This window comes from Gossypium raimondii, chromosome 10 (assembly GCF_025698545.1).
Source record: "Gossypium raimondii isolate GPD5lz chromosome 10, ASM2569854v1, whole genome shotgun sequence".
Lineage (NCBI taxonomy): Eukaryota > Viridiplantae > Streptophyta > Magnoliopsida > Malvales > Malvaceae > Gossypium > Gossypium raimondii.
The window spans coordinates 51,442,301-51,455,225 of NC_068574.1; the positions used below are offsets into that span (position 1 = coordinate 51,442,301).

General features: G+C 29.1%; 1 protein-coding gene across 2 annotated transcripts; it reads left to right on the top strand.

The window, feature by feature from the left end:
* Positions 1–842: 842 nt before the first annotated feature.
* Positions 843–5,598, top strand: LOC105776480 (hydroxyproline O-arabinosyltransferase RDN2). Of its 2 annotated transcripts, none has more exons than XM_012599145.2 (9): positions 843–1,002; positions 1,833–2,424; positions 2,615–2,682; positions 2,782–2,983; positions 3,266–3,363; positions 3,461–3,530; positions 3,647–3,718; positions 3,846–3,959; positions 5,340–5,598. In XM_012599145.2, exons 2-9 carry the CDS (start codon positions 2,005–2,007, stop codon positions 5,397–5,399), a joined length of 1,104 nt encoding a protein of 367 aa, XP_012454599.1. In that variant the 5' UTR covers positions 843–1,002; positions 1,833–2,004; the 3' UTR covers positions 5,400–5,598. The 2 variants fall into 2 exon arrangements, with proteins under 2 accessions (XP_012454599.1, XP_052477843.1); XM_052621883.1 differs by lacking the exon at positions 843–1,002 and adding an exon at positions 1,025–1,636.
* The last annotated feature ends 7,327 nt before the right edge of the window (positions 5,599–12,925 follow it).

Here is a 12,925-nt window from a genome sequence, read left to right on the forward strand (position 1 = left end):
AAAAACATTTTGTCTATAAATTTGATAATTTTTTAAATTTAGTTCTTAAAATTTTTTGTCTACATCAGTCTCTAAACTTGACAACTTTTTCGTTATTTTGGCCCATGTGATGATGTGATATTCTAAGATTGTGTCATGTCATCGTTTAAATATTATTTAAAATATAAGTGATGATACAACATAATCTCAGAGTATCATGTTATCACATAACCAAAGTTGAAAAAAATTGTTGAGTTCAAGGACTAATTTAGACCAAAAAAATGTTTAAAGACCAAATTAAAAAAATGACAAATTTAAGGACTAAATGTTGCCTGATAAAAAAAGAATTAATATATATTTTGTACCTAAACTAAATTGTTTTTGGACTTAATTGATACTTAAACTTGAAATCGTAAGTCAACTTGGTACTTCTTTTAGGTACCTGACTAACATTGTTAAAATATGCTGACATTGAGCTGATATGACACTAACGACCAGTAGCAGGGTGACACGTAGTAAAAATAAAATAATATTTATTTATATATTTTAAATATTTTTATTTTTTACCACGTATCAAAATGTGAGCTATCATATGCTGCCATGTTATTAATTATTAGTGCCACATTAATATATTTTAACGGTATTAATCAAATACTATAAAAAAATTAAATTGAGTTACTATACCAATTAAATAAAAAATATTAAAACAAATTGAGAAATTGAGTACCATTCATTTAATTCATTTAGTATCTTTAATCAATGGACTCCATTCCACTGTTTAAGGATCTTTATTTCCTTGTTTCCTCTTCTCACACCAAATAAAAGATCAGTCTAAAGCCCACCAACCCCTTCTACTTTAAGTTTTCCAAGCACCTAAAACATCCAACTTTCTCACTTTTACAAATCCCTCTCACACGATCCTTGATCCAAACACACAAAAAAACGAAACACAGATCCTTCAGTTTTTGTCATTTCTCTCTCTCTCTCTCTCTCTCTCTCTCTCTCTCACATCACGTCACTGCTGTACCTTTCTCTCTCCTTTTAACATTAATGTAAAACGTAAAATAGTTTTATTATTTGGTTTGTTTATATCTTCATGTTTTATGCCATGTAAGTTTTCATAGAAACAGGAACATGGGTTTTTGAGTTAATGTGGTTTTAATGCTATACTCTCTCACGTTTCAAAAAAGAAGAAGAAGCTATATTCACTCACAAAAATCTTAACTTGCATCTGGGTTTTTCCTATTTTACCCTGTTTTTCATTAAAAATCGTTGCTTTTCTCTCTAATTCTCATTCTAATCCAATTTTAATGGATACTCATTCTTTTCTCTTTAGGAATAACTTCAGGAAAATGCAGAAAAAGGGGTTCATTTATGTTATCTTTTAATGTTTTTTTTTTTACTTGTCACTAGTAAACCGTTTTTTATATTAATGATAAATTTTGTTATTAATGTTATTTAGTCACTTATTTAGTTTATTTGATATCAATTCTGAAAACGCTGCCTGTAAGTGGGTTTTTTAATTCTAGTTTGCTGGTTGTGTTTTGTCTGAGGATGGCTTGATCAATTTCAGGGGCCTTGAATTTTGTTTGATATGTTTCGAAGCCTTTTGTTTGAAGTTTGATCCCCGTACTCGTAGAAACAGTGTTTAATTATGGTAACATCATTGTTCTTTAGATTGATATTGATGTTAAAGGTTATGTTTGGTTTAATGGAATATGGATCCCCACTTTTTCTTTTTGGTTGTAGGAATTCTGTTATTTTACCTTGAAACGTTTCTTGAATTTTGATATGCCATGTGAGCCTTTCTTTTGGTGTTTCATCTCAATTAATATCTTGTCTATTTTATGTAGATTCCTGGCTACTCTTTATATTGGAACTTCAATAATGTTTGGAAACTAATGGATTAGGGGCCTGTTCATCATTAACCGGTCGGGGGTGAAGGGCTTGTTTTTAAGCAATTTGAAACAGGACGGTTTCGTTATCATTTGGAGGATTAGAGTCCTTATTTAACTAGAACTGTCAATGATAGTGAGAAAGAACATGGGACGTGCTTCACCACTTGTTCTGGTTACATTAGTTCTTGGCTTTTGCTTTGCAACGTATAATCTGGTAACGATGATAATGCACAGTAGAGCTATTTCAAAATGGGTTGAGGATGATGCCAACGGTGGGATATTTTTTGATCCTGTCATTAAGATGCCTGAAAATGTGAGGAAACCGAAGAACGCCAGATTGCCTTTCCATGTTGCCGTAACAGCTACTGATGCGACATACAGCCAATGGCAGTGTCGCATTATGTACTATTGGTATAAGAAGAAGAAGGACTTGCCTGGCTCAGATATGGGAGGTTTCACACGTATTTTGCACTCCGGAAGTCCCGACAACTTCATGGATGAGATTCCTACTATTGTAGTTGATCCTCTTCCGGAAGGGTTGGATCGAGTGAGTTTTTTGCTTTACCATATTTTGGTTATCACTAATCATTTCATTCATTTTCTGCCACTTCAATAATGTGTGTTAAAGGGCTTAGGATGGTCGTAGATTTTCATGGTCAACTGCATTCTTGCATTGTATTTGTTTCTAGAATCAGCACCGTGCCGCATTTTCTGAAAAGATTCCTCTCTCGTATCAGGGATATATTGTCTTAAATAGACCATGGGCTTTTGTGCAGTGGCTGGAAAAGGCTACAATTGAAGAAGAGTGAGTGTTGTTAGATATCATGATTTCATTATCAATTTCATTATACCGTAGTCAGTATTTTTAAGCATGCTACCCCTTTTTTTCCCCCCTTTGATGCAGCTATATCTTGATGGCAGAACCTGATCATATTTTTATCAATCCGCTGCCTAATCTGGCAAGTGGAGGATTCCCAGCTGCATTCCCCTTTTTCTATATTAAGCCGGCTGACTATGGAAAAGTGTTGAGGAAGTTTTTCCCCGAGGAGATGGGACCTGTGACAAATATTGATCCAATCGGCAATTCACCTGTCATTATCAAGAAGGTGAAATTCTCCTATTAACCGATCCATAAGTTGGACTTGATGCCAATTTTGTTGTGCGACAGTTAGTAGTATCAAAAGTTGAATTTTCCACTTGGATGATATTCGCTACGAATGTGTTATTAGATCTCTGCTCAAATGATTGTGCTTATTCCTCTTTTCACCTCTTAATGTCATTCCTTTTATATTGTTATTGTTTTCTCATTGATTTGCATTTTGACATTGCAAGATTTCTATTATATTAAACTAAGATGCTTTCTATGTTGATTCGATTTTCTTATACAGGATTTACTTAAAAAAATCGCTCCTACTTGGATGAATGTTTCTTTAAAAATGAAGGACGACCCTGAGACTGATGAAGCTTTTGGATGGGTGCTAGAAATGTGAGTATTGGTGTCTAAATGGCCATTGCTTTTACAAAATTTTTAGCCCATTTACATGATTATCCGTGCTAACATGATTTTTTTTTTCAAACCTAAGGTATGCTTATGCTGTGGGATCTGCTTTGCATGGCGTGCAACATATACTTCGGAAGGACTTCATGCTGCAGGTTTGGCAATTGGAACCTTTTTTTTTCAAAGGTTTTCCTTGCAGTCGTTTTCTGTGTAGTTTTGATTAGATTTAGGTTTGACATTGATGAGACTTTATGCTTTTTATATATTTCAGCCACCGTGGGATTTTGAAATCGGAAAAAAGTTTATAATTCATTACACCTATGGATGTGACTACAACATGAAGGTGAACTGTTTTTATGTATTTTATTGAATAAATTGTTCTTACTTTCTAAATATAACCACTGACATCATTTACATTAATTTTAATCTTATTTCCAGATTGCTTTTAACTTTATTTATTTGTCATTCAGGGCGAGTTAATGTATGGTGAAATTGGTGAATGGCGATTTGACAAGAGATCATTTCTACGTGGACCTCCACCACGAAATCTCTCATTGCCTCCTCCAGGTGTCCCAGAAAGTGTGGTATGTCTTTATAAATATCGATATTAACAACTGCTGCCTGTTATAATATGTTGCCTCAGGGTTGGGGAGAATGTATCATATGTAGTATGGGTAGTTTGCTCTCCTGGATTTTGATGAGCATGAAGCTTGGAGATTATTTTCTGTTAGGTTTGTGAATCTCAACTTGATGCTTAGTATGGACTTTGTGCTATCAGAAACTAGCCAGATGGTTGAGGAGTACTGATCAGAAATGAGTTTCCTATTTGTAGGAAGAATATGAATGCTATTATTAATCTTGCTCCTGTGGCATTCTCGAGAGCTAATTTGCTCGGTAGTTTATCCTTGTCATATGTTGCAGGCAAACCTTCTTTACTTTGAGGATGAATTAACCACTTTTAATTGGACTATGATGCTGCTATAGACGTCCTCAAAAGCATTCATTTTAGATGCACTCTTAGTCTTACTCTGGGTGCAAAGCATTAAAAATTTATGCATTAGATAAAAGTACATTGGTGCAGGTGTTTGAGCTTTGTGAGAAAAGCTCATATGTGAAAGTACCATTGCTAATGTGTGATTGCAATTAGAGATTCTAGGCTTCAAGGAAAGTTTTGAGCTCTTATATCTTAGGGAAACTTCTTTTGGTACAAAGGTCTTAAGCTTGGGGATAAGGAAAGGGTTAAAAATGCTGGAATTTGAACTTCAGACTCAATAGATGCCTCCTCTTAAGGATGGTTGCATGAACCAGCTGAACTAAGCTCTGACTTGATTTTGAGTAAGCTAGAGTGCAATGCTATCTTTCCGTACCATTCCTTCTTAGCATGTATTGCAGTTTGTATTTAGTTTGAGATAGTCTTTGTTTTCTTGGTGCTATGCTGCTTTATTAAAGCTAAACCAAGCCATATGGTGGATTGCTCGAGCTTGGACTTGGCCAAGTTCAAGATCAGTCAGGTCAAAACCTAGCAAATTTGAACCAAGGTTTTTAGCCCATTGGTTCATGGGTGCAATTACCCTTAAGAGGTTGCATCCAATGGGTTTAAGGTTCAAATCCTAGCATCTGGGTTGAGGCAACTTGAATATATTGTCAAACCACAAGCTCTGCTGCTCCACCCCATTTCTTCATTTTAAACCCAAACTCTGTTACTTGGATTCGGGCTTGATGCGGGGTACAAGTATATGTTTGATACGATTAGTCTCAATTTTTACTCCCTTATGTTGTCTTTGAAGGTCATATCTTCATAACATGAGCAGTGAAAATGAAATGAAGAGTTGAAGCTTCTTTTTATCTGAAATGATTTAATTACGATAATTTTTTAAAATTCACAGCTTTCTGCCATGGGAAGCATGGTTAAATAATATGAAACCCCACCACTTTTCAAGTAATGTGCTAGTTCTGTCTCATAGGTGACCCTTGTGAAAATGGTGAATGAAGCAACTGCAAACATTCCCAACTGGGAGGCTTAATAAACGCCAGATGTGACAAAGGAGGGGAAAAATACATAGCATTTATGGAAATCTTTCTTTGTGGTGGTAAAAAGGAATTTTTGTTTATTTATTTAGTAAACTCTTTGAAAATTTCATGTATAAATACCTCATCAGCTTAATTAAAAATTCAAGCTATAGATTTAAGTTAGATAATACCAAAATATAATTAATATAAACAAATGAAAATAATGTACTCAATATGCTTAAAATTCTAAAATATTTTTTTATTAAATATAAATTTACCAAAAGTAAGTACACATGAATAAATGTATGTGCACTTTATGTTTATTTAAGCTTGTTTTGACACAGAATATGAGTTTAAAATTTTGCTTAATTTGTAAATGATTAAGTTAAGTCTATTTTTAGGTTTCGATATTTTGCTTGAATTTTTAAAATATTACATTTAGTCAATATTTAAAATTTTATCTATTTTTTATTTGTTAAAAGTTTATATAAAGACATCTTAACGATTCTTATTGTAATATTTTATATTATTATAGATTTAGTTATTGAGTTATAAATTATATATTATAAAAAAATATAAAAATAGGCTGGGTCGGGTTTTGAATTTTGAATAATCTCGACTTATATTTTGAAGAGGTGTAAGAACTGTTTTTGTTTAAATTCATTTTCTAAGTTTAATTTTTTTGATCTAAACTTTTTAAATTTTAGATAAATAATCTAATTTATGAACAGATGCATACCCTAACTATTGAATTTAAATGATTTCTTTAAACCAACATTTGCACAAATTATTTCTTAGGTGGGCATCAATCATCAAGTTGAATAACATGAATTGATGCATGAGATCCGCCAATTCACATATAATCAGACAAAAATGAGTGTTCTTGGATTCCTGAAACTTGAGCAAAGATATATAAAAATAAAATAAAATGGGTACATTTCCATTCTCATCTCTTGTTTCCATTTTGTTTGATGTGTCGGTGAAGTCACGAGTCTGACAAACAAAATGGTGTGTCATCTGTCAATAGTCAAACACACTACCATTTTTATGTTGCTTTTTTTTGTTTTTTTCCTCAACTTATATTTCAAATATATTCTAATATAAAAAATTCAATTTTTCAAAAAGAAAAAAAGAAACTATCAAAACATATAACTCTTCTTAAATATAATTTGCTTCACTCAATTTAGTTTACTCGATTCCTATATAAACAATTGAAGGACTTGCTCTCTCCATATATTTTACTAACCTAAGCAGGTGAATTACGTAAGTTATAATTAGTTATCATACCCTGTTCTATTAAAATAACCACACTGTATCTTCAAATAATCTTCTAAGCGAATTTAGATTCGATTGAAACACTCTAATTCATCTTTACCTTATTTGTTCCTACACATTTAAGCTACACAATAGGTTATTGATAAACTCCAAGATTCATCAAATAAAAATCCAAATAATTTAGGTCAAAAATACGCCAACCCATATAAGATAAGTTTTTATCTTACTATCAATTATTTCTCAAGTTGCACTTGACGTTGTAGTTAGTAGATAAAATTGACACCAATAGTGTTAAGACAGATGAAAACAAAGAGAGGAAACTTTAGTTGAAAGCATTATAGTTGTCCCTTTCATTGGCTTTAGTGAGGTTATCGAGGGAGACCGTTATAGATGACGTGTCTTCTTTTAATTGACAGCTTATTATTTAAATAATGTAGTGTAGATTTCTGGTTACATAATTTGATACGATAGAGTTACAAAACATGTTAGGTAGGGTATTTTAATAAAAGATTTATTATGAATTCATGTAATGTAAGTCCAACCAATTTTATTGTTAAAAAATTAAAACAAAATTTGGTCCACAAAATATAGTGTGGTTTTCCATGTTCATCCCTCCCATTCCACACAAGATTTTCATAAATATATAATAAATGGCTAAAATTTGGCTTTTGACAACAAAACAATAAATTGTTACCCAAATCAACAATCATATATTCTCATTCGTGGGTTAAGATTTATTAAAATATGGCAAAATTTTCGACACATCATTTCAATTTTTCAGACATTATTAAATATTTTATTCATAGTTTATATAAACATACACATCCATTACATGTAATTTATATATTAATACATACACAAAATTAATTCTATATAATACATATTTAATTTCTAAAAAATTTAAAATCTCACATAAATAAATATAAAATATTTAGAAGTATACAATAAGTTATTTTGCTCAAATCATTTAACAAGTATATTTAAATTATAAAATTGTTTAAAATTTGAAGAAAGAAAAACTAAGAGTAAAAATAATGGTAAAGCAAAGGTTGTTGATCACATGGCCACTCGAATATGTTTGAAAGGTAAGGGCCCCGTTCTGGGATATTATTGCTCGTGATCCGTTCAACGTAAAACCTTCCTCAAATTCCATCAGTTCTTATGCCCATGCTTAGATGGTCCCGCCCCAACACTGCCATCGGTAGTGATGGATAAAACCCATCCTCCAAACTGGGGTGGGATACAGCCGAATATTCTATTAAATGTTTATTCCACTTAGTCCCCACTAGGTTTTAAGTTTCTTGATTTTCTTTGTTCACAGTTTGTGTACCAATTTGAACATAGAAGCCGAGTTTAGCTACCTAATTGGACAAAAGAAATTAGGTATCAAATTGAATCTTAAAACCAAGTTCAAATACCTAATTGAATAAAAAAATAACTTGAAGTACTAAATTCAACTTTAAGACCAGGTTCGGATACTGAAATATATAATTAAGAAGAATGTAAAAAGAGTGTTTGTTTTTAAGTTATAAGTTAATTCATTACTGTTTCAATTATAATTAATTTTAATTAGAATTCATTGGTTATGAAACTTGTAGTTTTAGTCCCTTTTCTTTTATTTTATCACTTTTAGTCTATTTATTTTTCGAATTGATCACTTTTTAACTCCTGTACTTTTTAAAATTGGAAAATTTTGTCCTGTCCCAAACAGTAGCAATTAAATTTAATTACTTATCATGTACTATGCATACAATTATAGATTTGGTCCATTTTCTCCAACTGGATCGTTGTAAGTCCCCATACTTTTTGAATTTTAAAATTACGGTCTCGATGCAAATGACAGTCGTTAGTCCATTAACTGTTTTTTCAGTGAGCAGCATATGAAAATATGATAATATATTTGGCACATTAAATTTTAGAAATAACAAAACTTGATAAATTTAACAGTCATCAAAACTTGTGAAAATTAAAGAAAAGTACAAAAAAATTAAAATGATGAAATAAAAATATAAGAATTAAACCTAAAATAATTATTGGGTTAAAAGAAGGTGTTTCAAAGTGGAACAACCAACAGGAAGTTTCATATAGAGAGAGAGACAGTACTTATTTCATATTAATTAAAGTAAAATATTAAGCTGAATAAAAATATGGAAACTAATAAAGTGCGATGTAATGTACGAACTTCCATTGCATGTGAAGAGATGTCGGGTAAAGTAAATAGGAAACCTCACGGCTCAGGCATTTGTAATGTGCTCACGTGACAATCCTTCTGTCATTTTTCTCATCCAATCAACTTATTTACAATTTAACCAAAATCGTTTTTATTTTTTATTATCATTATATCACAAACTTATTTATTTTAATAATTTTGAAGTTAAAAAATGGAGAAAATAATAGTCAAGTAGGGTGAAAATTGATCCCCTCATGTTTTGTGTTTGTCTTGATATTGGTTACTTTATAGGATGCTTCAATCAATTTTACTTTGTGGCTTAATGGGGACACTCAAAGAAGATAAGATTTGTTTTTGATATTTTCTAAATTTAAGATTTTGTTTTTTAATCAACTGATTGCAAGACTAGTGATTAGGAGTTTTATCATCTCATGCTCATATTATGTGTGGTTTAGTTTATGTTTTATGATAAAGATTTATATACTTTTTGATTATTAGTTCGCATTGTAACGATTTATTCTAATCATAATTATATAAATATATTGATAATTATAATTCTGTTTGTGTATTCTATTGATTAATTTTGACCCTCAGGCCTACAACTTTCTCTATTACAAATAAATTATAGACAATAACAAGAGGAACATTAAATTTGCTGTGATAAGTGGTGGAATGCAATGGTGAAGCAGAATGTAATTTTTAAAGGATTAAAATTTTTTTTTATTTTTAGGGAAGCTAAAGTGTAATTTTACATTTACTAATTTAAAATTTTAAAAATTTTAAAGGGCTTAAATAAAAATTTTTCCATTTTAAGGAGGTCGAGCTCCTGCAAACCCCTGGATGCACCTAGTGGAATGCAAAATCAATCTAACTAGTTTATCAGTCACTTTATTAACCTAAAGTACATTAACTATAAATATAAAATCTTTTATTTGAAAAGAGTATATAAAAAGAGCAAAGTGGGAGTTGATGAGATGAGACTTCTCTCCTTAAATCACTAAAATTCATGATTGCTCTACAAATAAATAACTTATCTAAACGTAGCAATGAATTAAGGATGTGTGAGCATCGATATTGAATATCCCACATAACTCTATTCATCCCTTAATTTATTTCAACCTTTTAAAATAAATAATATTTGCTTTCTTTCTTTATTACAACAATCATAAATTTGGGTCATCCACTTGCCTCACCCCTCTCCAAAGAGGAGCTCCCAAAATTCATAATTAAGTCTTGAGATTTTTATAAAGTGTATTTTTAATAATAATAATAATAATGTATAGTTAAATTTAATTCAAATTAATTCGAAGCTCGTATCATTATTTTAAAAAGTATGTATATATTAATATTTTATATATTTTAGAATTAAAATGTAAAAATAAATTTTATATATAATAAATTTAAATTAAATTTAAAATATTTGTTCGAATTCGATTGAATACCAACTAAACAAATAGCTCAAACCGTAAAGAGATTTTATTATCATTTAAGGAGCAAATAAAAGCAAATTCTTTCACATTTTGGATGTTTTATATATATTTTTATAATTATTGAAAGGATTTTTAAAAATTCTATTTTATTTTTGAATTCAAAAGAGATTTAATTTTTAAATAATTTTGGATTTTAAAAAATATAAATATTTTAGGATTTTTTATTGAAATATGAAAACATTTGTTTTAATTTTTTAAAAATATGTATTTTTAAAGAATAAGTGATAAATTGAAAAAATTGAGGGCTGCCAAGTGTAAAATTGGAGACAAGTTTGTGAAAAGATCTATATTTTTAAACTAAAAGAAGTATGAATATTTAATATTTCCAAAATTAAAATATAAGATTAAATTTTAAAATTTAAAAGAGTATAAATATTTTGACATATTCAAACTTATAAAATTAGATCAAATTATGTTACTCGTCCATGTGTTATGCACGAGTTATAAATTAATTTAATCATTGTATTTTAATTTTAAAATTTCAAATTTGATCAAATAATATCTATTAAATTCTATAACTTTTAAAATTTTATATGATAAATATATTGTCACAAATCCAATATCATTTGTTTGTTATTTTACATAATTCTTACAAAAAAAAAGCACATCTTTTGTTTAATAAATTTCATGTCTAATTTTAAAATTCAAAAATATAAAAATAAATTCAATCAAATTAAACTATAAATATTAAATCCATAATTTAGATAAAATATAAAGACTAATAATAAAAGGCTTAATAATAAATTTGGTCATTAACATTTGCATGTTTTGTCAAAATGGCCCTAATTGTATTTTTGAGCTTTTTTTGCCATCAACATTTGTTTTGCTTTTTCTAACAGATTTAATAAATAAATTTAATGTTTCAAATTTTCTTTTCTTTCAAAAGGTTTTAATCTTTCAGTATGTTTTTTACTGAGAAAATTTTCTCTTGAGTTAATTTTTTAGATAATTACTTTTATTTTCTTTAAATTAAGAGTTTTTTAATCTAATGTATTATTTTTTATTTTTTTATTTTTCACGATAATTATCTTATTAGGTTATCTAAGTGATAAATTACATCTCATTAAAATATTCCATGTATGAAAATTTACATCATCCCGTTAATTTTTTAACGGTACTTTCATTAAATTTGTTAGAAAAATAGATTGAAAAAACCAAAAATACAATTAGAATCATTTTAACAAAACATAAAACGACCAAATTTACCTTTAAAATCATAATAAAATTTCTAACCTAAAATCAAATACTATGTACAAACACCCTATAGAAGCAAAAGAGCTTTCAGCCTCTATTATTTTTTTTGCATTTTAAAAAACTTAAAGTAAACCAAGATCTTACTTTAAATTAAATATATTATCATGAATTTAAAGCAAAATATATAATAAGGTAGACACCTAACCTAAGTGCCCCCTTTTGGTTTCCATTTTAGGAGAGAAACAGAATAATGTAAAACATTGTCGGTCATATGATCACCGGATCATGAAATGATGGTTTATTCAAATTAATTAATAAATAAATAAAATCAGATCATGAAAGGGCTACATATACTCTTTGTAAATTTAAAATTTAGTATTGTACGCCCATTTTTTAGTTACATTTTTATCAAGTGAGTCATGGGATCTATCGTTAATAGTAGTGATTAATCCCTTTGTTGTGAGTGCTCTCTAAAAAAATAAACAGCTAGTCATAAAATGTGCTTCATTCCGTTCTAGATCAAACCCAATTATATGATTATGTGAGTAAGTATGTAATATTTTATTAATTCAACTAATCCACATTATTAAAAATATTAAAAAATATTTATTTGTTCAGCTTTGATTTTATTTGCATCCAGAATTGGAATAAAATTTTTGATTGGTTTATAATTTTATTTCTAAACTAAAATCACCGTAAAATAGACACAAATTTAAAATAAAATTTATATACTTTATTTGGATTCCATTAATTTCAAACAAATGAATGTGGTTCAATAATTTCGGCAACTTCAGTTTCTTTATTATATATTTCGATTGATTTATTAATTCTCTATGTTTAGTCCAGTTTATTTAATTTTAATTTTTTAAAAATTGAATCGACCAACAATGTTCAAATATTGCTATTTTCTTTTGGAATATTTTAATTGTGCAATTTGCAGCACATGCAAGTGAGGCACATTATTTAGATCCAAAATCTAAGACTAAATGTGACCAAATATGAATAGGTAATATAATATTTGTAAAGGTGATCTTGGGAGAGGATATTGTCAGCTTTCCACCAAAATGGGTACCATACTAAGGTCCAGGGCGAAGAAAAATGACATTCTTTTATCATCATGATGTGAAATGGCGTGGTGGGAGTGGGAGATGACCAATAATTGAGTAATTCTAGTATTGAATTCCAATGAAAAATATACTGTAGTTTCATTAAATTACAATAGTAACATAATTTTATAGCTTAACTGCTAGGTAATGACTAATCTAATTCCTACAACTATCTATCAGTGTCTTTTAACACTAGGTTTGCATTCAAATCCTTAATTAGTGTTGTGAGAAATGTTTATTAGAAGTGACTTTAAAATTTTTAATTTTTAATTTAAATATTTATGATATTTTAATAAGAATATAAA